The sequence below is a fragment of the Borostomias antarcticus genome, assembly GCF_949987555.1.
Source record: "Borostomias antarcticus genome assembly, chromosome: 4".
In the NCBI taxonomy this organism is placed as follows: domain Eukaryota; kingdom Metazoa; phylum Chordata; class Actinopteri; order Stomiiformes; family Stomiidae; genus Borostomias; species Borostomias antarcticus.
Window position 1 is genome coordinate 19,198,953 of NC_140237.1, and position 27,841 is coordinate 19,226,793.

A 27,841-nucleotide genomic window follows, 5' to 3' on the forward strand; every position below is an offset into this window, starting at 1 on the left:
GGCGGTTACACTCACCCCTCTAAATTCACTCCACACCACTGGATATCCGGGTCACAGGACTAATGTAACCATCATATTTTTGTCTGTTTTGTGTTCAACAGTTCGACCCATGTTAAGGGCTTGCCGGGATTCCAGCAGGTTCGACAAGCTCCCGCTCTCTTTGACAAACTTACATATTATGTTGGGCAATTTGCATAAACTAATTAGCATCATATAAAAAGTGTAATTTGGGCAAAATTTTGAAACAAACTTCATCAGTCCCTGCCTATATTGCCAATGCTCACTGCCCATGTGCAGTTTCAGATGGACTGACCAACCCACTGAGGAGAAAACACTGGATACAGACAGACAGACAGGGTTTTCTCTTTAATAGCAGGATAGACAGACAGGGTTTTCTCTTTAATAGCAGGATAGTAGGATTTAATAGTAGGCTAGAGTGATAGTAGGATTCCCTGCAAGTCTATGCATTTTTAAAAAGATTAATGGTGTCTAGAATAGAAACCACGGAATCTCGGTCATCTAGAATGTCCTTGTATCAGTTCTCTTAATACATCTATTGTTTTCTTTCTTTATTTTTTACTTTATTCATAAATTGTTGGCAAACATCTTGGTATATCCCATGGATGTATTAATAGGTATATCTATTAGGTGTATTAATACGTATGTAGAATAATGTAGGTTCTATTAATACATCCATGAGGTATATCCATGGTACCAGTGTGATACGCTTCAAGGACGCTTGGGCGTCATTACCATAGGTCATTACGCACAATCCAACGTCAGGTTTTGTGTACGTACGTAGCCTTCTCTCTGCAAGACGAAGAACATGGCTGACGTTACAGCGGGGGACGGAGAGAAACTCAGCAAAAAGTGAGCATATATCTTACCCCTGTATCGTTACAAAAGTATTAAGTATTTTGCAGTGTTTTGATGGGGTATGTTAACTACCCTCAATATATGTGTCAGTACGTAAAGATCGAAAGATACTGTTGCACACAATTACATCAGGTGAAAGCACGATGGGAAACGAGCGATATCATGCTTGCATATGCCGCTGGTCAAGTGTGTTAGCTAGCAAGCAAGGGCACATGGTGCTTGTAGTCCTCAATTCAATGTGCTTTATTGGCATAAGATATGTTTGTAAATATTGTCAAAGCGACACTTGTAAATGAAACAAAATCAATAGAACAAAAATGCAACACAACAAACAAGGAAAACAAACAAATATGTAAGCTAATTGCTGGCGATACTGTATTATTTGGGACAAAAATGTAAGGAAGGCAAAAAAAGTACCCTAACCCTAGTTTAATGTGATCACTCTTTGTCCTAATAATATTTTACCCTAAACACAATTTTCACTCTCTTCTAGAATTAGTCAGGGAATAAGTTACCTTTTGGTACAGTTTGTCTCAGGGTGCACTTTTCAAAATGAAGAACGAAGTGCCTTCCCCTGCTAGTGACCTCATACTGTACATACACACAACTCTTTGGGTAAGGGTTCGACAATTTGTGGTCACTGAAGCTGTACTTGGGTCAGGATCTGTCTCTGCTTCTCATCTCTGACATAGAAAAAGATAATCAGCCAATGTGTAGGCTATAGGCCTATTAGTAGTAGATAACAAGTCGGTAGGATACCTCAAAGGATACTATAAATGTCCTCTGATTATTGACAAATTGTTCATTTTATTCTACCATGAACTACCAGTTTTCTTTTTTGGCCCTTGACGGTCATTTTCAGCTCAGAATGAAAGTGTAACCATGATTGAAACACACCCTCCAGTATCACTTACCCTCTGAATGGAACCACACAGGAAGTGATGAAATCTTGGATGGAACTGATGCCACTCGGCCAGCAACATTTATTTCAGTGAGCTGGCCATGGCTGACGATGTATCATAATGTATGATAGGCAACGATTAATGCCTTCTGCAATAACCATAGCCTACATGACTTGTTGTTAGCCTATACGGATTTGGAAAAGTAGTCAAACACACGCATTTCAGCACCACAGGAAACGGCAACCAACACACACACAATATTTACAGGGAAATCTTGCTCAGCCTTCTCAGTGGGTGCTCAGGCTCTGAAGCACCCACGGAATCGGCGCGTATACAATGTGACCCAATATATCCAACTCTAGTCCGTGCTCTGGTTGTAGTAGCTCTCCCTGGCTTGAACAAGGACCCAAAGACAGCTTTGCTCTGTGTGTGTGTGTGTGCGTGTGTGCGTGTGTGTGTGCGTGTGTGCGTGTGTGCGTGTATGTGTCTGTGTGTCTGTCTCTCCAGGTCTGGTCATTGACTGATGTAGCTCAGTAGGTCAGCCTGCCCTCAGCATGCTCACTGTGGTCAGGGTTGCCAGGCAGCAGGTGTGCCGTGCCCTCAGGGTCAGGGCACAGGGGGGTCAGTTCGCTCTGCCCGGCTCAACCGCCGTCCCAGCCCTAATTCAGGGGAATCGCTGGCGAGGTGACAAAAGGTTGGTGGCTTTTCCATTTCCATGAGAAAAACAACCAACCTTTTGTCACGCTGATAATGAACGGGTTCTCTTCCCTTTTATGCGTGGTTAGTCATGGTTATGTACTGCTGTCTTTAGTCCAGCTGGCAGGCTGCTCTTAACGGGCGCGGTCTCTGTTTGTGCTTGTGTTGTCAGTGAGCTGAAGAGGCGGATGAAGTCTGATAAAAAGGCAGCGGAGAAAGAAGCCAAGGTTGTGGAGCAGAAGAAGGAAGCCAATGACAAGGGGGATCAGGATGCGTACGGGGCCGATGAGGAAAGCCTCGACCCTAATGTGAGTTCCACCGATGTGTATTAATGGCCTTCTGTCTCTTATCATAGGCTAACAGAGATAGTTTTATAACTATAAACATTAGTGACTGGGGAAAAAAAATATTGTAGTAAGTATATTATAATCTCCTTTAATTATTATTATTTCACTTTCTCTTTCTATGCTATAGCAATACTACAAGATACGCACCCAAGCCATCCAAGCTCTGAAGGGCACAGCGGAGGACCCATACCCTCACAAGTTCCACGTAGACCTGTCACTCACAGAGTTCATCGAGAAATACAACCACCTACAGCCTGGAGACCAGCTCACAGACATCGTTCTCAGTGTATCAGGTACTTACTGTACTTCCATTGTTTTCAACGGTTCTGATTTGCTACCTGAAGAATATTAGATTGGGTAGTCATTCAGAATTTCTGACAGATGTTCAAACGTACCGTGTAGGGCTGGGTTTAAAAAATCGATTCTGAATCAAATGATTCAAAATCGATTCATGAATCCCCAAATTTATCTTTTATTTAATGAATGAATGAAGGAATGAATAGTTCATTAATCCATTAGAAGTAGGCCTGTTGATGTGTTGCATAACTTGGCAGTCATGTAATTAAGGTTACAGCTAAAAAAAATAAAATAAAACAGGTTTTAGTAACACTAACCAAATCGATATTGAAGCGAATCGTGAGAATCGATTCTGAACCTTGTGAATCGGAATCGAATCGATTCTTGAAATTCGAATCAATACCCAGCCCTAGTACCGTGTGTTTTCGGTAGGTCGTGTCCACGCCAAGAGGGCGTCCGGCGCCAAGCTGCTGTTCTATGACCTGAGAGGGGAAGGCGTCAAGCTGCAGGTCATGGCGACCAACAGGTAGTCGTTGACAGTTTTAGGTGCAGTGCGTCCTGGGAATCACTCATTTAACATGATGCATATTTGTGATATTCTTTGTTCACGGCCCGACTCTCTCTCCCTCCGCCCCGCCAGGAGCTACAAGTCGGAGGAGGAGTTTGTGCGCATCAACAACAAGCTGCGGCGCGGTGACATCATCGGCGTCCGTGGTAACCCCGGGAAGACTAAAAAAGGGGAGCTGAGCATCATTCCCGTAGAGATGACCCTGCTGTCGCCCTGCCTGCACATGCTGCCACACCTCCACTTCGGCCTCAAGGACAAGGCAAGCATCCGCGCTATCTGCCTACACTTGTACTTTTGGGAGATAAAGGAAACATACTACGCATATACCATTACTTTTGCACGGTATACCGCTACTGAAAAAGTACCGCAGTACTTTTGAAAGCGGTTCTACACCAGCTTTTTGAAAAAATTGACACTTTTTTTATCATGCGGATGGCTATTTGATCCGGCTAATAGGATTCTGTCTCTTTAAGCACAAGGGTGCCATCGGTGACGTTGCATTAGTGCTGTGTGTGACATGGCGGAAAGTGAGTTAGTAATTTGAGACACAGCAGCGAGCATGGTGAGAGTCGAGAGCGGCGGTAGAAAATGGACCACTTCTTTGTTTTATTCTCAATCAGTGCTGGTTGTTGTTGAGTGTTAGTTGTTGTTGAGACTAGACTTGGCTAGAAATGCCTGCAGCTTCAGTAAGACCATAACTCATTGACAAAGAGGGGGCCCGAAGTGAAATATGGAGACATTTTGGTTCTATAGCAGATGAAAATGGGAGCCCCTAAACACAGCAGCATTGCAAGTGCTGTTTTAAAGTGTGTCTCGCAAAGATTGACAGGTGATAGTTGACTAGTTCACTCCCCTGTTATGTCCATGAAAGAAATATAGATCCTGCATATTCCCCAAGCTAGCAAACAAGTCATCAGAACCTCCCCTGTACCCACGACAGAAATTAATGAACAAGGGAACACTTCATCTTCAATCATTATCGCGGATCTCGATGAATGAAAAAAGACGTAAGAATGGTCAATGAAAACCAAAATCATGGTTTGTGATGTGTGATGATTAAGTGTGGTGATACATTGGTCATAGCCTAATTAGTTAATGATGAGACTGATTTTAAATACACAGTATTTATATAGGCGTAGATTTAGGTATGGACGCTATGGACATGTCCATACCAAAGCCACGGAAACACGAATTGTCCCTACCAAAAATAATAGAGTGAAAACTGTAGTTTTTAATTACCATTCACAACTTGCGAAAGCAAAACGGTTGGGAATTAAGGCCTAGTTGACAGCAGCATTCAGCAAGCTATCCAATCAGCAACGTACAGTAGCTAGTAATAAATCAGTTTTGGTATAACCGTTGCAAACTCCTAGGTTTGAGCAATGTCTAGCTAGGTTCACTCGCCCACTGAATTGCATAGTAGGCTAAACAAACCAGACGTAGGCGTAATTCTGTTCATATTTCATATGCTACACAGAATAGGCTGTAGGCTACACGGAAAAGAGGGTTTCATGTCTGCAAGTAGTTTGATATTGTCAATCATTTCCCTTTTATGATAGATGGTGAGTGGAGGGTAAAATGCAAAAATGGACATTAGAATCTTTGGGGGTCAAAGCAGCAGAAAGGCAGGATCAGGAGAGGCAGAAGATGCATCAGGGTTACAGGTTAGATTATAGTCTGACTCCACAGATGTAGGTTTTGTGGATAATTCTTGTCATTCATTGTCACATTTCCCAATCAGTGGCGACGGAAATTAATCTGATTCGGCCACCACCCAGATTCAATCCAGACTACGTGAAACAACAACAACCCAGTGTGTCCCTACCAAAGCTCAAATCAAACCTACGCCTATATATATATATAATATATATATATATATATATATATTATATATATATAGAGAGAGAGAGATTTTTTTATGACATGGTATTGTGACATTACTTCTTATACACATTTATGCCTCCCATAAACTACACTACTAGTATATCGCAAGAATGAAGTTTGTATAATTGCACGAGTATATAATTGCGCGAGACATGGGAGTGGTGCTCATCCTGCGCTCTGTTTGTCCACAGGAGACGCGGTTCCGTCAGCGCTACTTGGATCTGATTCTCAACGACTCTGTGAGGCAAAAATTTGTAACACGCTCCAAGATCATCAGTTACCTCCGCAGCTTCCTGGATCAGCTGGGATTCCTGGAGGTAAGCATGAAGGCCACCAGGAGGCACCAGTGCTCTATACATTTACATTACATTAGTCATTTAGCAGATGCTTTTATCCAAAGCGACTAACAATAATTGCATTTAACGTAGGAAAAGCCAATGTACTACTACTTGCCAGAACTCACAAGTGCATCTTCTTTCTAAAACAAGTTACTAAGAGCATAATCTAGTGCTGAATGCAAAGTGCAAGGATAGCAATCTAATCATACATGCATATGTTTGTGCTTTGTGTAATGTTGTATGGAGTGTGTGCGGTTTGGGGTCCAGGCAGTGGGATTAAGCAAGGCAAAGCTACCATATGCTTCACAGGGATGGTAACATATGAACAACTGTCCGCACAACTGTCCACACGTTGACAGCCTGTGGTGTGACGCAGGACGGGGTGTCCTAGCTGAGACAGTTCAGGCCTAATCGCTAAAAACAGTCGTTTTTTTCCCTCCAGATTGAGACGCCGATGATGAACCTGATCCCGGGCGGAGCCGTGGCCCGACCGTTCGTCACCTACCACAACGAGCTGGACATGAACCTGTACATGAGGATAGCCCCCGAGCTCTACCACAAGGTGACACATGCACACTTACATTTACATGACGTTAAAAACAACTACTAGGGATGCACCGATGCATCGGCCGAACATCGGCATCGGCCGATGTTGGCCTTGTTGACTGCCATTGGCCCATCGGCAAATAAAATGACATTCACCGATGGTAGTGGCCGATGTTATGTTGCAACAATTACTGCTTTTTTTTGTTGCAAAACGTAGCCTACCCAGCTGCAGATTCGGAGAAGATCTGTGATGTAACACCGCAAACGCACGTGTAGTTTGCTTTCAAATTAAAGTGAAATAAAAATCAGCGTTTTGGAACCAAACACTTCATTTCTTTGTTTCCCTGGCACAAAAGGGGGAATACAAATTAAATTAAATAAACATCGGCCATCGGCATCGGCCGGATTGTTATTTTAAACATCGGCATCGGCCCAGAATTTTACAATCGGTGCATCCCTTACAACTATGTTCCCATTTGCAGCGAATCAACGTAGTTCCTTATCATTCTCACCGTGCTTCCCTGTCCTCTGTTTCCAGATGCTCGTGGTCGGTGGGATTGACCGAGTGTACGAGATCGGTCGTCAGTTCAGAAACGAGGGCATCGACCTCACCCATAACCCAGAGTTCACTACCTGTGAATTCTACATGGCCTACGCAGATTACCATGACTTGATGGAGATCACAGAGAAACTTCTCTCAGGTAATTTAAGCAGGTGGGCAATAAGGGCTGCCCCCTGAAAGTCGACAAGTCGAATCATCAGTCGGAGACCCTTAAGTCGACTGAGATTCTTCAGGTCGAACAGTTGTTTTTTTGCTACACTGTCAAGATGCGCTTGTGGGGGCGAAGACCACTCATCTGTCTGGTGATTTATATCGGACAGGCCGATCATTCGTTTCAGACCTGAGCTATTACAGTAGCTATCTGTTGTGCAGTAAAAGGAGACTTAAGACTGATACAGCGCAGGGAACCCCTCTTCCCTCCGCTATGCGTCTAGCTATGCGTCTAGCCTAGCCTACTATGTACCAGCAGTCACGTGCATTTCCCAAACGGAATATCACAACACAACTGCTTTCCTAGATCAGTCTTCTTGTACTAAGATATCCGCTGGAATTTTTTTCCCCCATAGACGGATTAAGCTCTAATGTCCACAAAAATGTTTTTGGCATTGGACAGTAACCATATTACACAGATTAGCACTCAGTAGGGATCAACTAAAATGTGCTTTTTTGTTGTTATGACCATGACTTGTTGGGTTGTCTATCTGTCTCCACCTCAGGAATGGTCAAGCACATCACTGGGGGGTACAAGGTGACCTATCACCCCGATGGTCTGGAGGGACAGGCCTGTGAGATCGACTTCACCCCTCCCTTCAGGAGGGTCAGCATGACCGGGGACCTGGAGAAGGAGATGGGCGTCAAGTTCCCCGCCCCAGACACCTATGACAGTGACGGTAGGAGAATCTGTCTAGGAGTAGACGATCACAACCCCATCTTTGATATGCTCACACACAGTTCATAACTTCTCTGGCTACAAGCTCCACCATTCTGACTTCTCGCTAACACATCTTTTCCTGCCACCTCCAGAGACCCGTAAATTCTTCGATGAGCTGTGTGCCCAGAAAGGGGTGGAGTGTCCCCCACCCAGAACGACGGCCCGCCTCCTAGACAAGGTGCTCTTTTTCATCTGTCATCATTTGTTCTTCTCCTTCACCACAGTGGCTTTTTTAACATGACTGAACATGAACCCTGATTGTGTCTCCTAGCTGGTGGGAGACTTCCTGGAAGTGACCTGTATCAACCCCACGTTCATCTGCGACCACCCCCAGATCATGAGCCCCCTGGCCAAATGGTGAGCTTTCCCAGCCAATTTCCCTCTGCCAAGGTCCATTTGACAACGAATCAACACCCACATCAAATATGCTTTATTATCTCATAGTTGTGTGTAATTTGCATGATCAAAGATCAGCGCAATATGAAATGTATGAATGAATTTATGCCGGGTCTTAGTGAGAATAGTGGTTATGACCAGCTGGTGCAATGGTCTTAAAGTTACGCCCTACTTAGCTTAAAACCAGCCGTAAGGCCTGTTGGTGCAACCGGCTCCTGATGTCTACAATCACCCCATCTCTCCTCATACAGGCACAGGACACAGAAGGGCCTCACCGAGCGGTTTGAGCTCTTCGTGATGAAGAAGGAGATCTGTAACGCCTACACAGAGTTGAACGACCCCATCAGACAGAGGGAGCTCTTTGAGCAGCAGGGCAAGGCCAGTGGGCGGGTCCTAAATCAATACTTGAGATCTTTATGCAGTGCTGTAAGCCGGTAACAATCCCACGTTGTCTCTAACGGGACGTCTGTGTCTGTTTATGTTTTTAGGCCAAGGCGGAGGGCGATGACGAGGCCATGTTCATCGATGAGACTTTCTGCACGGCTCTAGAATACGGTCTACCGCCCACCGCTGGCTGGGGCATGGGCATCGATCGCCTCACCATGTTCCTCACCGACTCCAACAACATCAAGGTACTCCTCTCCACATTGAAGCATAAGGAACCTGTCTGAATCCGACCAGTTCTTTGCCTCAGCGATGCGCTCAAAGAGTGTAAAGAACGTATCAGGGTCGCGCTCATTAAACTTGGGCACTAAACGCAACATGTTGGGACTTGACTTCCCCGTACCAGCGCACATCCACACAGTAACAATTACTTTCTGCACAGCAACTAACAATCCAACACTCAGTCAGAATTTAATCCTTCCTGTCAAAAATCATCAAATTCACAACACATGATGTATCTCCCCAAACCAGAGCTAAAATAAAAAAACTGGATATACAGCACCAAGCCGCCAGCACTCAGCTGGCTAAAATCATCCAATAAGCTGCACAATCGTAACAGGTACCAAACAAATCTAACTTCTAACCTTACCCAATCAAAATCCCGGATGAGCCCCCACTTGTCATGACCTGGCTCAGATCGCCACAACAAGAGGGAGACGCATCACGGTTTGAATATGACAAAATATTTATTAACCACAGAATATATATAATCAAGTAGAACAACTAAACTAAACCAAATAATAAAATATACGATGGGGTGTGAACGTCAATGATATCAGTGGTGCTGCATGTTGGATGTGTGTGAATGTGTGGGTGGATGGGTGTTGATAGGTGCATCAAAGAAAACTAAATAACTACCCTAACATAACCAAACACAAAACAAACAGGTTCCTGTCAAAGGGAACAAAAGAGGAGCGGAGTGGCAGCAAGAGCGCGAGCCAGCATTGTGGTCCAGGGGCGTGGCCTTTGAGCCTCACCAGTGTACCGGGCCCAGGTGCACCAGGTTGGCTCATTACCCGCAGGGGGTGAGAGGCAGATTAGAATGCTCATTAAAGGGGAACGCCGCTGTCATAGCAAGTTTAGCTCAAATGTCGCTTTGTCCTCAATGAAACCGATCTGTACACACCAACATTTAACCGATCCATGCAGTAGTAATGTAGCTCCTCTTTCCTCAGTGCGCACACCCCCTTTATAATGGAGGTCTATGGGCCTCTGCTAAAAACTATAATGGAAGTCTATGGGCCTCTGCTAAAAACTATGATAAACATGCATTATCAAGGCAGGAAGCCCCTTACCGGTCTCAGTAGAATGTTGTCTTGTGAAATGAATCGCCATCCCCATGTGTTGACGTGTTAGGCATGGCTAGGAGGATGTAAACAATCGTCTAGCTTTACTGCAGCGGACGTTTACAGTGCAAAAGGTATGGTCTAGTGCGTTCGTTGAAATAGTTCTGGCTCAAATGGAGCTTTTGTTTCAATATTTGGTTTGAGAATGCAATATATTTCACATGACAGCATAATGACACCGGTAAGATCACACTCTGCGCTTCCTGCCTTGAAAATGCATGTTTATCATAGTTTTTAGCAGAGGCCCATAGACCTCCATTATAAAGGGGGTGCGCACACAGAGGAAAAATAAGCTAGCTTACTACTGCACAGATCAGTTAAATGTTGGTGTGTATGGGTCGGTTTCATTGAGGACAAAGCGACATTTGAGCTAAACTTGCTATGACAGCGGCGTTCCGGGCGGCTGTAGCTCAGTTGGTAGAGTGGGTTGTTCAATGATCAAAGGGTCAGTGGTTCGAATCCCAGCTCCGACTGTCCACATGTCGAAGTGTCCTTGAGCAAGACACCTAACCCCAAATTGCTCCCAATGAGCAGGTTAGCACCTTGCATGGCAGCTACCACCATTGGTGTGTGAATGTGTGTGTGAATGGGTTAATGAGAGGCCATTGTAATAATAATAATCATTTTATTTATACAGCGCTTTAAATCAAAGTGCTTTACAGAGCAGCTAAAAAGGCAAGTGTAAACACTCAACATTAAAAAACAACACAACACTCAATAAAAACACTATCAATAAAACAACACAACACACTCTAAGACACATATACAACAGAAAATAGGTGGGTCTTTAGCTTAGCCTTAAACACCTCCACTGAGCAAGCCTGTCTAATGTCAATTGGAAGACGGTTCCAGAGGGTCGGTGCGCGTAAAGAAAAAGCCCGCTCACCCACCGTCTTCTTTTTGACTTTGGGGACAGTGAGCAGACCAGTCCCCTGGGAGCGCAATGACCTTGAGGGGACATATGGGATCAAAAGGTCCTTCAGGTAGGATGGCGCAGTAGCGTTCATAGCTTTGTAAGCTAGCAGCAACATCTTAAAGTCTGCTCTAACATGAACCGGGAGCCAATGAAGGGCAGCAAGCACTGGTGAGATGTGAGCATATTTGTTTGACCCAGTCAGAATGCGAGCTGCAGCATTTTGGACCATTTGTAGACCATGGAAACTCTTCTTAGGCAACCCTGACAGAAGGGCGTTACAATAGTCCAAACGGGAGGTCACAAAAGAATGAATAAGCACTTCTGCATCTTCAGATGACAAGAGTGATCTAATCTTGGCGATTCTCTTGAGATGAAAGAAGGCAATTTTGTAAAGCGCTTTGAGTGCCGCCAAGGTCGAAAAGCGCTATATAAGTGCAGTCCATTTACCATTTACCATTTCCCCTTTAAAATTATCAACACTCTGCCCCAGCAACATGCAGATTAGAATGCTCAATTAAGATGATCACCACTCAGCCCCAGCAACATGCAGATTAGAATGATCAATTAAAATGATCAATCAATCAATCAATCAAAGCTTTATTTGTATAGCGCATTTCATACCCAGAGGCAACACAATGCGCACAATGCGCAACCCCCAGCAACATGCAGATTAGAATGCTCAATTAAGATGATCAACACACCCCCAGCAACATGCAGATTAGAATGCTTAATTAAGATGATCAACACACCCCCAGAACATGCAGATTAGAATGCTTAATTAAGATGATCAACACACCCCCAGCAACATGCAGATTAGAATGCTCAATTAAAGGACAATGCTCGTTTTTGACAACCTGGACCTTATTTACGACATATTATAAGACATTTGACTCACCGAGATCACTTTGGTGTAGTTCGGAGGCCTGTAGAAGGAATGTAAAATCCAGCGCGAGCCAGTATATCCATGTAATGTCGGTGGTCGGGGCACTTAGAATGCAGTTTGTAATGTCGGTGGTCGGGGCACTTAGAATGCAGTTTCTAAAAATCTATTTTCTGCCACGAAACGGTTGTTTTCATCAATCTGTCTTCATGAATCGCTAGTTGTGCTTACATAGAGCATAGGCCTGTGGTGGTTTTTCACATGCCTCTGTAATATGATCTTTAGAAACGTCTTTCGAAACGAAATTGCTTCCTCACTTGCTCCAGCACGCATGCGCACAGCGTGCTGGAGCAACGATTGCGCGCTGTGCGAGGAAGCTATTTCGTTTCGAAAGACGTTTCTAAAGATCATGTAAGTGCCCCGACCAACGACATTACATGGATATACTGGCTCGCGCTGGATTTTAAATTTCTTCTACATGCCTCCGAACTACACCAAAGTTATCTCGGTGAGTCAAACGTCTTATAATATGTCGTAAATAAGGTCCAGGTTGTCAAAAACGAGCATTGTCCTTTAAAATGATTAACACACCCCCAGCAACATGCAGATTAGTATGCTGAATTAAGATGATCAACACACCCCCAGCAACATGCAGATTAGAATGCTCAATGAAGACGATGATCAACACTCAGCCCCAGCAACAACCACAGGGGTCATCACATACGGCCCTGCCGGAGGGCTGCGCTGCCCTGCTGCTCACTGACTAATGACTGCGCTGTACACCTTTACAGTTGGTGTCACTGAAGTTTGAATGAATGTTAACCAGTGGATGCTGTCTCGCAGGAGGTGCTGCTGTTCCCCGCGATGAAGCCCGATGACAACAAGACAGCTCCGCCCACGGAGGGCACATCTGTGTAGCCACATCTGTCTAGCCGTGTGACCTTTGGCGACCTTGCTAGCTGGGCTGGCACATCTCTGCGAGTGTTGGCACGAGTGAATCTGATTGGTCTGTTTTATTGGGCTTCAGTAGAGTCTGTTTTCCATTTTATTGTCTGATTTGAGCATTGATGTCTGCATTATTAAGGGTCAGGCAGCTTCTAAAGATTTACTTCTCAAAATTGCAGTTTAATGGAACAATTATGGAAAGCTTAACCTTCCAATGTTTTCTTTTTATGGTTGTCATCCATGTCCTCTCTTTAATAATTAGAGCGGACATATGGACATATACCCCATTCACTGCATTATTGAGTGTACATCTTTCACTCATGTTTGTTTGAGATGTTCCCCTGATATGCCATAGAGTACTTTTATAAGAATCTTGCAAATTGAGTGCAGAAAATGCAACGGTCCTCTGCATAGAATTGCCAGCGGCACACAAATAAACTTGATTATAAGAAATGTGACTGACTGTATGCCATTGCATTGTACATTCAGTGTGAAATTTGGTGAATTAGGGAGCCTGGAATTAAATGTGATCAGTAGGTGAACTTCCGGCCAACTTCCAGCATGCCTCGTGACCGCGCAATGAGTGATGGAGCGCGCCCCTCTTCTGGTCAAGTGCATCATGACTGGAAACGCTTCGGTCGACGACACTCTGTGAAGATGGCGATGAGAGTGGCGCTTCGGTGCATTTCTGCAAACTTTTCCCCAAAACTGCCTCTACTCTCTCGGCCAACACAGTTAGCTGCGAGTCGGCTGGTTTGGACGAGCGACATTCCACGGACATTAAGCACAGCTTCAAGACTGTCAACGGGTAACTATTTTGTTACAGTGTTCTCCAAATTGGCAAACTCACTGATATAGATGGGTTAGACTGACCAAGATCACAATTGGTGAACCAGTTCAGACGCTACATTTGGCTATATATCTCACGCCGTTTTAATCACTTTCCCACGGTTTATTTCTGCCTGTTGACAGTGGAAAGTTAAAGTAACGGTATTGTCGAATTTGTGATCCCTGCAAGAGAAAGTTAGTGTAGTGAACAAAATGTGTGATCGGTCAAAGTAGCCAATGCTAGGCTGTGTTAAACACGTTTGGTTGGAATTTTGTTGGTATGTCGGCCTGGTTTGTGTGGTTTGTATTTGATAGACAATAACGGTGACGTTAGCAGAGCTCTGTTGAGACTAGGAATGCAATTATGACTTTGTGTTTAGCCTAGTACGGTAGCCTACATCAAAGCTTCGCTTTATTAAACGTTTTACATTTTTGATGTCATATGAGATTACAATGATTTAGTGTTCTATAGGTCATGAGCTCCAGATTAAACAAAACATTCGTTTGCAGTAGATCGGGCACTGTCTCGTGCACCATGTAGTGGCTATAATTACGAGCGCGAGCAAAGTCACGACACGCACGAGCTTGGATATCTGCCTCCAACCCTGGAATGATTTCAGCATTCCTGTTTTTCAGGACACTGAGTCCAAAATTGCAATATAATAGTGTTTCTGAAATAGAGACCCCTGAAAAGATTGTAAATCATTCATCCTTCAGACACTCGATCCGGTTGTGCATTAGGCAATAAATTGAGAGAGATTGTGATTAAACTGTTTTCAGTCTTTGACAAAAAAAAGAGAATAAAACATCAATGTAACTGTTATTCTAGAAATCACCAACATGAACATTTCAAGTGAGATTTGAGGACAAACAGGCTCCCTCCGGAGTCTTTCAGACAGTCCAGCCATGCTTCAGCATCTTGCATAGTTCACAATCTGGTTCAAACCTGTATTTTTCTGCATGATCTGATGCTAGCATTGGAAACTGTTGAGGCATTTTATTTGCCCCCCAGGGTATTGGAATTGTCACAGCTTTTGGCATTTACCATATAGATTTCCTTATTCTGCAGATTTAGATTATTACTATACACAGAAAAGAGTATGCTTTTATTTATTTCACATTGTTCATTTATGGTGTTTAATCCTATTTCCAGGAAGAATAAACCGCGTAGGGACAGTATTTACAGCAGATTTGTTTTACTGTACCATTACAATTTGGCTAAATCTGAATAAATGCTATTTTGGCCAGAGGCTTCGTCACAAATGAAAATTCACACTTTAGTTAAAGGACTAAACATAGGCTACCATACTTATTCTGGTAGGCCTGCCTCTTGTTGCCTTGCTGTATTAAGAAGGAGGTTTGCCATGTTGCACAACACTATTTGGCTCTGGTCCATAGTACATTAAAGTGTCCTTTGGACAGTCAATTACAAGAACAATGTGTGATTTGGTGTTGTTTAGTTAGGTTAGCTAACCCAATTTCTTGCACGTCCCGCTCATGGCCTAAGCCTAATAATAATGACCAAAATCCGCTCAATGGGACCCCTGTCCCCCACCCCCATGCCCACCAAAAAGTTTGTTAACACAGCAATGAGAATGGTCCATTCATGTGGAACAAATACTTATGAGTTTCTTAAGGCTATATAATTATTATTTTTAATATTGTGGAGTTAATGCATTGTAGGCCTTATGCCCAGAGGGCCAGTACAGGAGTAGGTCTCCATTCAAACCGAGCAGTAACTGATTAGATCAAATTATTGCATGACCTGTATGGATAACATTCACCACCCCTGGTGTAGTAAATTTCACAGTGCTTTTGGAAATTCGACCTGTTAGAGATATTCCATCTCAATCTCTCTCTCTCTCTCTCTCTCTCTCTCTCTCTCCCTCTCGCTCTCTCTCCTCTGCAGCCCTTAAATACACAGACAAACATGAGTGGGTACGAGTAGAGGGTGGAGTTGGCACAGTTGGAATCAGCAGCTTTGCTCAGGTGGGTTGTCCAGACATTGATTATTGTTACCCTGGGTCAGTCTGGCTTTTTAATGCTTAATATTCCCGCTACCTCTCTGATTAACTTGTTATTTTTAAATATTGCCCTTTGTCCTGCAATAGATGTAACTGTACCAGAAGGAGCAATTTTACACTTTTATGACTTTGTTGTTCAAGGTCATCAATTACATTTACTACACTTGGCTTTTACAATAACGTTTCAGGGTCTAAGCCAGATTTGAGTCTTCTACTGCCTGTTTCAATTGCCTTCCATTGATGTCAAAAACGATTGACGTCAAGTTTGGATTGGCGAGCAGCATAGCAAGTGCATACTCCAGATGTATGTTTTACATAGTCAGATTTAGAGTGATTTATCTGCTGAAACATCTCCCCCATTTCTATCCCTCCTAGGAAGCATTAGGCGATGTGGTTTACTGTGGACTCCCTGAAGTTGGCCAAAAACTTGAGCAAATGGGTGAGAGTCATATGTAGTTCCTCTCCTGCACGCCACATGACCCTAGCTGTGAGCTGTGTTGCTAATACAGAAGGTTGTGTGTTGTGCTCGGTTGTGTTGCAGAGGAGTTTGGTGCCCTGGAAAGCGTGAAGGCTGCTAGTGAGCTTTACTCTCCTCTGACCGGAGAGGTGACTGAGATAAACACAGAGCTTGCTGACAATCCTGGCCTAGTGAATAAAGCCTGCTACGAAGGGGGTGAGGATCTCACATATTGAAAGCTTTTCATTTGAAAGTTGTATGTCCCTGTGATGATCGGCAACTCTCTATTTTACTAATCAAATGATTCTTTTACTAATTAGTACTCTTGTCTTTATCTTCTAGGGTGGCTAATTAAGATGACAATTGAAAACCCTGGAGAACTTGATGGCCTCATGGATGAAGCTTCCTATGAGAAATTTATCAAATCACTTGAGTAGAAAGCTGTGACCCTTTTTCTAATGTTAATGCTGGTCATGGTTAGAGGACTAATCCTATCTGTTTTGACTGTAAAGTCCCAGCTTCCGGGAGATCATCACATGGCATACATATTTATTGTGATATGGTCATTTATTCATGAAGAATATACCAAGGTAACCAAAATTACAATATTTTGAATTAACAACTGTCCCATAGGTGGTTAGAGTTGGCGAATCCTTGAAACATGAAGGGCTTTTTGATCTCAGGCCCTGTCAGTATGACAGTAAGGACTTGTGTTGGGTGCTCTACGTGGACAGTGTTGGGTACTCTACGTGAACAGAGAAGTGGCTACAGGTTGGAAAGTGATTGTAAATGATGCAAGTTGGATACAATAAATTACCACCTTTATTTTGAAGTAGCTGTTCTTGTCTCTTTTTGCTCATCATTCCTATCAAATGTAAAGGGGAATCCTTGGCCTCCTCTGGCAGTCAAAGCTAACCTTGGCTTCTCCGGAAACGTCAGAACAATAACGTTACATTTAACACCCAAATACTCTTAACACTTAATTTGTAAAATAGTCTACAGCCTGTTATCTATACTCAAATGATTGAGCTCATCATACATTCACTTCAACTAAATGGTTGCTCAACAGAAAAATACATTATAAATGGTTGTCCCTACACTGTAAACAGTGTAGCCCATAATTCAAAGGGCGTATATGGTCCTGTTTTACACTACAGTTTCAGAGCTGTATAGTCTATATTTCTGCAAAAACTGCAAGATTATGGACAGTACTAAAGCCAACATGCTGATAGTGTAAGTTCCCTCTTGCTGCCACATTAAAGCTTCACACCTTGACTTTTGCCCTCAGATTAAAACACAGATGAGTTGCAGAGGTTGGTGATTAATGATTAATGGTGCAGCGTTCACTCAGAATCAGTGCAGCAGACAAGCCTGGGTTTTCTGCTGTCTGTGATAAAAATCTGGAAGTATGCCAGAGAAAATGTAGATGAGAGCTGTATTGTTGTAATATATTGTACAGTACTTAATTCTTCTATTGTAGGCCTACTAATATTGCATAAATGGGGGTAGGAGGTTGATTGTGGTATCCATCTGAAATCATTTTAGTTTCAAATAATGTGAGCATGCCTACATATCCTACAAGAGCCATAACTACAGTATTTGTCTTACCTACAATCTTAATCCCTTTCCTCGAAATTAAAATGAGATGCAAAGCCTAGACTAAAGGGATACTTAATTTTAAATCAGTGAAAATAAGTGCAGAGTTGAAGGCTGGGGATCTGGAGAATCACACAAGGTAAATTGTAAAATATCACACAGACTTGCACCTTCAGCCACAGGCTCATCCCACCCAGGTGCAAAACTGAGCGGATCAGGCGCTCCTTTGTGCCAGCAGCCATCAGACTATATAACAGTGCCTGAGCGCTCCTGAGTGTTGTGGATGTGTGTGTGTGTGTGTGTGTGTGTGTGTGTGTGTGTGTGTGTGTATGTGTATGTGTATGTATGTATGTATTCTATATTTATGCATACTGTATGCATATATTTCTTATTGAATCAAGTATATATATTATTTATTATATTCTTTATTCTGCTGTACTTTTTCCCCACTGCTGCTGTACTTTTCCACTGCTGATACACCCAATTTCCCCACACGGGGATTATCAAAGTAGCCTATCGAGTGATACGAGCTGCAGTGCCATCTTGCGTTGTACTTGTGAATCGTTTTTAGCTGCTGTTACTGACTGGGGAACTGGGATTTCATATATAATTGATCACAAAACACTTTTTGTCGGCAAAAGGTTTTTATTTTTTATAAAATACTAGAGCAGGACTACTTACTAAAATTAGTCAGAAAATGCGTTTTTCTCTCCCGAAGTAATTTACACTTCCGGTTGAATGTTCTGTTCTTGCTTACCATTGGCTGTCATCTATATATCCCATAATACAGTGCGCTTGTACTTCCTTTTTCTTTTCGGCCATTTTCCCCCTCAGACGGTATGTTAAAATAGTCTCCATACATTTCCAAACAAATCTCTCACAATCCTGTAGAATTGCAAAGTGTGTATCAGTTTTTATACCTGTCCGTGACAGTACGACAGTTCGGGATTCTAAAAATATGATTATTTTTTATCGACGCAAAAGAGATTAAATGTATTGTAGGTAAAAGAGTAGAGGAATGGTTGTGAGCTTGAGTTGAAGTGCATGCAACATTGTGTTAGCAGTGACGTTTCCATCTCCCCTTGCGGCATTTGACTTCAATATACAGTTTTAGCTAAATAAGCCCCAGACAGGTATTATTCCATAAATCCAATGACCATTAATTTAATCACGACTAGTGTATTCGGGAACATATCCTAGCTGCTTTTCATACCTAGCTATATATTGTTAGCGGCACGACTGGTTCGGCTAGCATTGGATACGTTGGCTACTCGCTATCGCCCAACGTGCTCATGCTGCTTGAAACGCAACATGAGCTATGCGTTCTGTACAGCCGACTGGTTTAACTGTCTTTTCGTAGTGGACGTGTTGTAATGTTCTGTTATCCTATACGCGTTCCAGGGAAGTAGGCAACTATGGCCCCCAGCCGGAATGGAATGCTCTTGAACCCTCACTTCCACAAAGACTGGCAGAAGAGGGTGCGCACCTGGTTCAACCAGCCCGCAAGGAAAACCCGCAGGTAGGTGCAGAGGATCAGCTCAAATTGTTGCAGTGTTTTGACGGCATGTGGCTCATTTTGGCTAGCTAACCTAGCTGGCTAGTAACGTTGGCTAGCTTCAGTAGCCTCCATTGAATGGAGGAGAAATATCCAAGTTGTGAACTTGTTGGCAAACAATATTTGCGTTGAACGGGTAGCGTGGCATATTTTTGATTGTAAAGTGTTCTTGTCTTTCAGACGAAAGGTTCGCCAGGCTAAGGCCCGTCTCATTGCTCCGCGGCCTGTCGCTGGACCTCTCAGGCCACAGGTCCGGTGTCCCACCATCAGGTACCACACCAAGGTGCGTGCCGGGCGTGGCTTCACCTTGGAGGAGCTCAAGGTAAGATGACCAACATGGTTTTCCTTATACTTACATCATACATGGTTTAGAAGTGTTCTGCGATTAGACCTGTGTACTCAGAAGTTCAGGATCAGATCCGGCTCACAACCTAGTAACTATACATTTCCTGACGAGGTCTGAAGTCTGTAGGACATTGTGAAAGTCTGGCGTTATAGAACAGATAATGCCAGACCGCGGTCAAAATGATGACTGCTTCTCTGGGTCCTCTGTAGGGCTGCCGCGGTTACGTGTTAACCTGTGTTCTTCGTTTTTTGTGCATATACAGGTCATACACCGGTGCATTACATGCCCAGTGTTGCCCACTGTCGTGTTGCTTATCTTAAACCCATAGTTAATTTTCGTTCATCAAAAAAACTTAAAGGACAATGCTCGTTTTTGACAACCTGGACCTTATTTACGACATATTATAAGACGTTTGACTCACCGAGATCACTTTGGTGTAGTTCGGAGGCATGTAGAAGAAATTTAAAATCCAGTATATCCATGTAATGGATACCCAGTATATCCATGTAATGGTGGTGGTCGGGGCACTTGGAATGCAGTTTCTAAAAATCTATTTTCTGCTGCGAAACGGTTTTCATAAATCTGTCTTGATGAATCGCTAGTTGTGCTTACATAGAGCATAGGCCTGTTGTGGTTTTCACATGCCATGATCTTTAGAAACGTCTTTCGAAACGAAATGGCTTCCTCACTTGCTCCAGCACTAATGCGCACAGCGCGCAATTGTTGCTCCAGCAAGCGGTGCGCATGCGTGCTGGAGCAAGTGAGGAAGCTATTTTGTGTCTAAAGACGTTTCTAAAGATCATATTACAGAGGCATGTGAAATACCACAACAGGCCTATGCTCTATGTAAGCACAACTAGCGATTCATCAAGACAGATTGATGAAAACAACCGTTTCGCGGCAGAAAATAGATTTAGAAACTGCATTCTAAGTGCCCCGACCACCGCCATTACATGGATATACTGGCTCGCGCTGGATTTTAAATTTCTTCTACATGCCTCCGAACTACACCAAAGTGATCTCGGTGAGTCAAACGTCTTATAATATGTCGTAAATAAGGTCCAGGTTGTCAAAAACGAGCATTGTCCTTTAATTTGTAAAATATGAAGGACGCTTCAAACTGTCTGACAAACTGACTAGTTCTATGAACGTCCGTTTGGCTGTAGACGCTATATCTAGCTCTCTAGCTAACTTTAGCTGGCTGTGTTTTGCGTTGCCTGATTTCAGTCCTAGCAACAGGCTACTTGATGAACCTCCCTCCAGCAATATTTCCTCCATGCATGCACCAGTACTTTCTAATATATAAACGATCCAATACGTATATACCACATAATGGTGTGTGAAAGAGGGCATTGCATGGAAATGTGGATGCTTGGAGTCCTTCAGCAGTCAAATGATGACAAATTCTCCGGAATCTCTGTACTTTTTTGATGATTCTCTTTGAACCCCATATCTGATGACTGTCTGAGGTGATGAAAAATGTCTGGTATATCAGGTTGGTGGCAGGTGAAAGGAGACTTATTAGAAGGGATGTGGGCCTTTTAATGATCTGTTAATTTGTGGGTGGCAGATGATGCCATTTACATTATGAAGCACTGCTACATTGAAGACGGCCTTTAAAAATATAAATAAGAATAATTGCTGATATACTAATGCTTGGTTTGTAAGGCAGGCCTTGTAAATGTTGGCACTTCCTGTGTTCACTATGTTCCTGTGTTAAGATATGAAGGACGCTTCAAACTGTCTGCTCTAGTCTTCTCCCTCGTTCTGTGTGCAGGCAGTAGGGCTGCTCGATTATGGCAAAAATCATAATCACGATTATTTTGATTGATATTGAGATCACGATTATTAAACACGATTATTCATTGATTATTTTTTTTTATCAAAAGTTTTAACATTTTCTTAACAAATTTTCTTAACAAATCAAATTATTGACTTTGATAACAATTAATTTATTAAATGTTGACAGTGGCTTTTCTTTTTAACAATGTTCTTTGGGAGACAAATAGTGAACCTTGACCTTGAAAATAAATTAAAAGTGCCAAAACTGATAAAGAAGCTTCAAAGCACCGCCACCACCACAGAAGAAGACTACCTCGGAAAAATAATTTCACTATGACAGAACGCGTCTAAATAAGTTATTTAATGGTAGCGCCGAGGCTTCAAAACCCAGCATTTGTTAAAATAGACCCTTTTGCTTAGGTAAGTGACGTTTCATGTTTATCTGACACTTATAAATATGAGCGCCTCTCCTAAATAGGCCGACACCGATTTATTTTGACGGCAAAGTGAATGGACCGGCAAAGGACTGTTGTCTGGCATGAGTGAGCGGAATGCACTGAGAAGGGCTGCTTTGAGGGGCGGCTACGACTGCGTAGCAAATTTTACACACCGTGTCAACTTGGTCCAAATCTGTCTCCGCGAACCCATAGTGTTTCCACACCACTGACGTTGTTTTAGCTCTCTTGTCCACCTCTCGTTCTGCTGCCATAATCATCTTCTTGTCGTGTTTTGTTCGAGAGGAGCATGCTTGCGCCTCGCTTGACAACTCGTCTCGCTTTGAAGTGTTTGTTTTGGGGCTTTGGGGGGTGGGGGAGGGGTCAAGCACAGTATAGCTCTGCAGTGTAGGGTGCGCTTGATTTGTGCAAAATCGTTTTATGGCGATTATTTAGTTTTAATGATCATTGACAGCCCAAATCGTAATCTAGATTAAAATCCGATTAATCGAGCAGCCCTAGCAGGCAGTGATACAGGCTCGCAACACAGGTTCAAAATTTGATGGTGTCAAATTTCACTCAGTCTAAAGCGATCTGCCCTCAGCCTTTTTCACTGTCCTTCGGTGATATTGGCAAACTATTTCAAACGTAAATGAAGCGGTTGTAAGTATGCCTTCAAATGCTCACGTCGCCATGTGTTTAATGCAAACAGTTTTCAAACGTTCTCTTAAAAGCCCCTCAAATTGAACCGATGTTGTCATGAATTTATTAACCGGGTGGGGGAAATCCACATTGTGCCGTCGCTAGTTCTGTTCTCTTGATGATTCTCTTCCTGATCCATTTCTGATCATTGTTTCTTCCTCTTAATATTCTGTTTCTTCCTCTAAATATTCTGAACTAATAAAGCCTCTCAGGTGGAAGATGATGGTTTTGCTGTGAAGCTCTACCCAGAACTGTGTTCAAATGTGTTCTGTATGCTTGTGCAGGCTGCTGGTATCCACAAAAAGAGAGCACGCACCATTGGCATCGCAGTGGACAGCCGTCGTCGTAACAGATCCACGGAGTCTCTGCAAGCCAATGTGCAGCGTCTGAAGGAGTACCGCTCCAAGCTCATCCTCTTCCCCAGAAAGGCCTCCGCCCCCAAGAAGGGAGACAGCACTGTAAGTGTCTAAAGTTAAAACCTCACTGAGTTTGTTTAGGCCTCCGCCCCTAAGAAGGGTGACAGCACTGTAAGTGTCTAAAGTTAAAACCTCACTGAGTTTGTTTTAAATGCTCTAAGGCCAGATTCATGGGACAGCGTGCGGGACGTAGGGTAGGGGGAAAAATAACACAGAATCGCAATCCTTTTTTTGATTTCGATGATTGATCAATTTTTGGTTTTGAATCGAAATCATGACACCCCTAGGACAGATGGTTAATGTAAATGGTGTATGAAAGAAGAGGGCATTGCATGGAAATGTGGATGCTTGGAGTCCTTCAGCAGTCAAATGATGACAAATTCTCCGGAATCTCTGTACTTTTTTGATGATTCTCTTTGAACCCCATATCTGATGACTGTCTGAGGTGATGAAAAATGTCTGGTATATCAGGTTGGTGGCAGGTGAAAGGGGACTTGTTAGAAGGGATGTGGGCCTTTTAATGTTCTGTTAAATTGTGGGTGGCAGATGATGCCATTTACATTATGAAGCACTGCTACATTGAAGATAGCCTTTAAAAATATAAATAAATAAGAATAATGGCTGATATACCAATGCTTGGTTTGTAAGGCAGGCCTTGTAAATGTTGGCCCTTCCTGTGTTCACGGGTGAAAGCTACCTTTGGATGAGCTTGTTCTCCCTCTGCCTGTCTGACCCAACTTGTTTCATCTTCACAGGAGGAGGAACTCAAGATGGCCACACAGCTCACTGGTCACGTTATGCCCATCAGAAATGTACGTATCAATGTATTTCAGGCCAGAATTTGTAATTTCTCCGATGTGTTTTGTGGCTGGGGGTGGATGTATTGATTGATAACTACAGTTGTAAAAGGATCATTTGACGACGGTTCCCTCTTCACTCTCCTTCCCAGGTGATCAAGAAGGAGAAGGCTCGGGTGATCTCTGAGGATGAGAAGAACTTCAAGGCGTTCGCCAGCCTGCGTATGGCCCGCGCCAACGCCCGTCTCTTCGGCATCCGTGCCAAGAGGGCGAAGGAGGCGGCCGAGCAGGATGTGGAGAAGAAGAAATGAGCGAAGCGTTAGTTTCTATGGAACTTTCAAAAATAAAAACCATGTGTACAAAAACTCAGCGTTGCATGGTTGTTTATGAATTGTGAAGTGATCAGTTGGCATTTTTATTAGAAAAAAAGTTATTTGGTGGTTTAGAGAACTTCCATTTCTAACTGATGGCATCAAATGTCCGTCACCACCTGAATATACCTGATGCTAGGCCTATACAGAATAGGCTATTGCTGGCATTCACCACCTGGCTTGAATGCACCTGATAAAGAGGCTTACACCGAGTAGCCTACTGGCATGGACCATCTCCAGACGTGATAAGATTGTTTGGCAGAGTAACCACTAGGTGGCAGTAGTGTTACAGGATTCTATAGCTCTGTAAATCAACCAGGCCTGTGAGTGCTCCAGGTATGTAAATTATTGAATCAGTTTATTTATTAATGTAACACCCCTCTGAGATGTGAGACTTCTATTGATGCCATGTCTTTATAGTAATTCAAACTCAGGCCTAACTAATTTTGTATTGTCTGAATTGATGTAACATGGAGGATAGTTGGTTTGCTTATCCATTCTTCCAGCTCATTAATTTTTATGGGGAGAACAACTTCTAGCTATCATCTGTCACCATGATAAAATAAACATTACACATTGTCAATGTCCAGACACAGCAGGTGAAATACTCAGTGATAGTATTAACGCTTTGCTACCTTTGGGCAACTGGTTACCCCGTCACTCAAACCGAGGCCCCTGCGGTCGATCGACGCGGTCACGACTCTTATACACTAGATTATGCACTTAGTCACTTGTTTTAGAAATAAGATGCACTTGTTTGTTCTGGCAAGTAGTGGCACTCTGACTTCCTCCGTTAAATGAAATTACGCTTTGGATAAAAGTGTCAGCTAAATGACTAATGTAATGAGGGTGGCCAAGGGGAAATAAGGTTTTGTATACAGTAGCTGTAATCGGCCCTCTGCCCGAAAGGCCTCAAAAGTTGGTACTTCAGTAGAGTGCAGAGGTCAATGCACTCCCAAAAAGAGAGGTTAGAGGTTCTCACCAACAGAATAACTGCAAAAATAAGCAGGCACACTACTAAATTGCAATTATAGAGTGTGTAACTTACACTATATGGACAAAAGTATTGGGACGCCTACACATTACACTTACAGAAGCTTTTATGACATCCCATTCCAAATCCATAGGCATTAATATGGAGTTGGTACCCCCTTTCAGCTATAACAACAAATGCTCTTCTGGATGAATGGGCAAAAATTCCACAGACACTCCAAAGTCTTGTAGAAAGCCTTCCCAGAATAGTGGAAGCTGTTATAGCTTCAAAGGGGGGGACCATATCCATATTTATGCCTATGAGTTTAGAATGAGATGTCATAAAATCTAATAATGTAATGTAATGTATAGATGTCCCACTTTTGTCCATATAGTGTATTTTTTCAATGAAAAGGGGACACTACATTAAGAATGGCAAATTACATTTGACAACTGTACAAAGCCAATAGCAGTTAATTAGGCCAACAGCATAGACTTCATAACAAAGGGTAGGTCTTGGATTGTAGGCTACACGTACTGAGTTTGTTCACATAAAGCAGTCATGCAAGCCATATGCTGGCTTTGTATAATGTCACAGCTCTTGGTTTGTGGGCATGGACAGAAGCAGAAGGACAGTGAGAGTATTATGCAAATACCTCATGTCCTCTGGCCCTGGCTGCTCTATTGTCTCTATGTCGAGCATGACCAACTCGGATCAGAGCTTAAAAGGAAATATGCCATAGCACTTTAAAGTCAATTTTTAACATTTTAGGCCACAGTAAGGGTTAATGATTGTTGATGCAGCCTATACAGTATGTATGGCATTGGGTATAGCAGAGTATGTATGGACTTCCTTTCTGGACCTCAAAAACTAAATAATTACAGCTCACCACCTCACCGCATCAGGCTGACAGGAAATGAGAGGTTCATGAAGGTTCACACCTCAGTCATAGTGGAAGGTCATTGAGAGGAAGGTGAGGAGGACCCTGGAGGACTAGATTCTTATTAGCAGAGCCATTATTTGGAACTGGATCCTGTTACAACACCGTTGAGAGGAGATACTATGACAAGCACAGCCCCTATGGAAGAATCAATACAAGATTGTCAGATTGCCCAAAACCTACAACCTACGTCAATATTGCCGGGAATATCTCCACACAGCTTGGTGGAGGGTTATTATTTTTACACATTCAGGCCTGTGCAGAAAATATTTATTTTTGGCATACTCCTTCAGTCAGGAGAGGGGGATGTTATTAGTTAGGCTGTTCTTTTTTCTCAGTCTTAGTCGTGAAAAACAATATTTAATTTTGTAAAAACTGTTTTTTAAAGATATTTTTACATGTCCACTCAGGTGGACAGCATGTATTTTTGTTTTCAAATGAAATACTATGTATTTAATACACAAATGAATAAAATAATATATAAAGATGTGAAAATGATACAATTATATATAAAATATGCATACATATTAAAAACTGGATACTGGCCTGTTACAGTGCAGTAGGCCTACTGCTGTTAAATACTGTACATAACCCATTAGCCCTGGTACAGTACTGTACAACACACTAGCCCTGGTACAGTACTGTACACAACACACTAGGCCTGGTACAGTACTGTACAACACACTAGGCCTGGCACAGTACTTTACAACACACTAGCCTTGGTACAGTACTGTACACAACACACTAGGCCTGGTACAGTACTGTACAACACACTAGCCCTGGTACAGTACTGTACACAACACACTAGGCCTGGTACAGTAGGCTACTGTACAACACACTAGGCCTGGTACAGTAGTCTACTGTACACAACACAATACTTGATCTCGATCTCTACAAAATATAAAGATATACACACATTTCAAGTTACATTCTAATAACATGAATAAATTGATTTACAGCCAAAAAGTTACAACATGAAATATTTTCAAGAATAACAGTAGCAGTAATGAGAAATATAGCTAGCGATGGATGATGTCCAATTTAGTGGACAGGTAATTAATTGTAATTTCCTCCCAATATAAAATCAATACTTATTAAGTAATGTTATCAATTTCATGACTCCTTAGTTGTTACTTGATGTCACCAATTTTAATTTTCTACCTGCAAGGGTCTCTTACTAGAGAAGAACTGGCAAGATATTGTTGAGCAACTTGAGATTTCTAGCTGTCTGTCGGCCATCTTGGTTTTGAACGAATTTCCTTGCACTTACAATGGCTTGCCACTGGGTGGCAGTGTATGGGATGATGCTCTAGCGTCCACTCTAGTAGCTGATCTGCAACTATGCCATCAAAACCCATGCATACAAGAAAATAGCTTTTAGCTGTCCACTGTAGTGGCCTCTGCGTGAAAGTTTTTGACAGTTGGTCAGAGTGCTATGCGAAGTAATAGTCCTACTGTGTTGCCAAGAGTTGGAGTGGTTAAAACAGCTAGCCAGAAGTAGGAGTGTGAATACAGTTGGTCCATGCATGACTCGTCCAGAGTCTTTGTCTTTTCACAGGAGTAGCAGATTGCTGTGGTTAAAAGACATACAGAATGATGGTGCTCAGATATGTGGCCCTGAGCAATGTTGTTTCCCAGAATTATCACTGAGGAGCAGACACAGGAGATGGAAACTGCATAAAAGACAAAAATGAAGGTTTTTATGGTTTGAGGTACCAGAGAAAAGTGAAAGATGGATAAAAAGCA

At 42.8% G+C, this 27,841-nt stretch overlaps 3 protein-coding genes across 4 annotated transcripts; all 3 read left to right on the forward strand.

The window, feature by feature from the left end:
- The first annotated feature begins 811 nt into the window (after positions 1–811).
- Positions 812–13,307, forward strand: kars1 (lysyl-tRNA synthetase 1). 2 transcript variants are annotated; one of them, XM_084436692.1, is made up of 15 exons: positions 812–870; positions 2,286–2,472; positions 2,647–2,782; positions 2,949–3,114; positions 3,551–3,644; positions 3,759–3,945; positions 5,762–5,887; positions 6,351–6,470; positions 6,993–7,155; positions 7,733–7,906; positions 8,040–8,125; positions 8,219–8,304; positions 8,595–8,721; positions 8,832–8,975; positions 12,773–13,307. In XM_084436692.1, the coding sequence occupies exons 2-15, from the start codon at positions 2,333–2,335 to the stop codon at positions 12,845–12,847; spliced, it is 1,824 nt and encodes a 607-aa protein (XP_084292818.1). In that variant the 5' UTR covers positions 812–870; positions 2,286–2,332; the 3' UTR covers positions 12,848–13,307. The 2 variants fall into 2 exon arrangements, with proteins under 2 accessions (XP_084292818.1, XP_084292819.1); XM_084436693.1 differs by lacking the exon at positions 2,286–2,472 and having other exon boundaries at positions 823–870.
- Positions 13,308–13,472: 165 nt separating this feature from the next.
- Positions 13,473–16,994, forward strand: gcshb (glycine cleavage system protein H (aminomethyl carrier), b). Its single transcript, XM_084436691.1, has 5 exons — positions 13,473–13,682; positions 15,612–15,691; positions 16,102–16,165; positions 16,268–16,399; positions 16,526–16,994. Exons 1-5 carry the CDS (start codon positions 13,532–13,534, stop codon positions 16,618–16,620), a joined length of 522 nt encoding a protein of 173 aa, XP_084292817.1. The 5' UTR covers positions 13,473–13,531; the 3' UTR covers positions 16,621–16,994.
- A 1,593-nt stretch (positions 16,995–18,587) lies between these two features.
- rpl13 (ribosomal protein L13) lies at positions 18,588–24,170 on the forward strand. Its single transcript, XM_084436690.1, has 6 exons — positions 18,588–18,616; positions 19,181–19,298; positions 19,515–19,656; positions 22,883–23,056; positions 23,770–23,826; positions 23,964–24,170. Exons 2-6 carry the CDS (start codon positions 19,195–19,197, stop codon positions 24,120–24,122), a joined length of 636 nt encoding a protein of 211 aa, XP_084292816.1. The 5' UTR covers positions 18,588–18,616; positions 19,181–19,194; the 3' UTR covers positions 24,123–24,170.
- Positions 24,171–27,841: the final 3,671 nt, after the last annotated feature.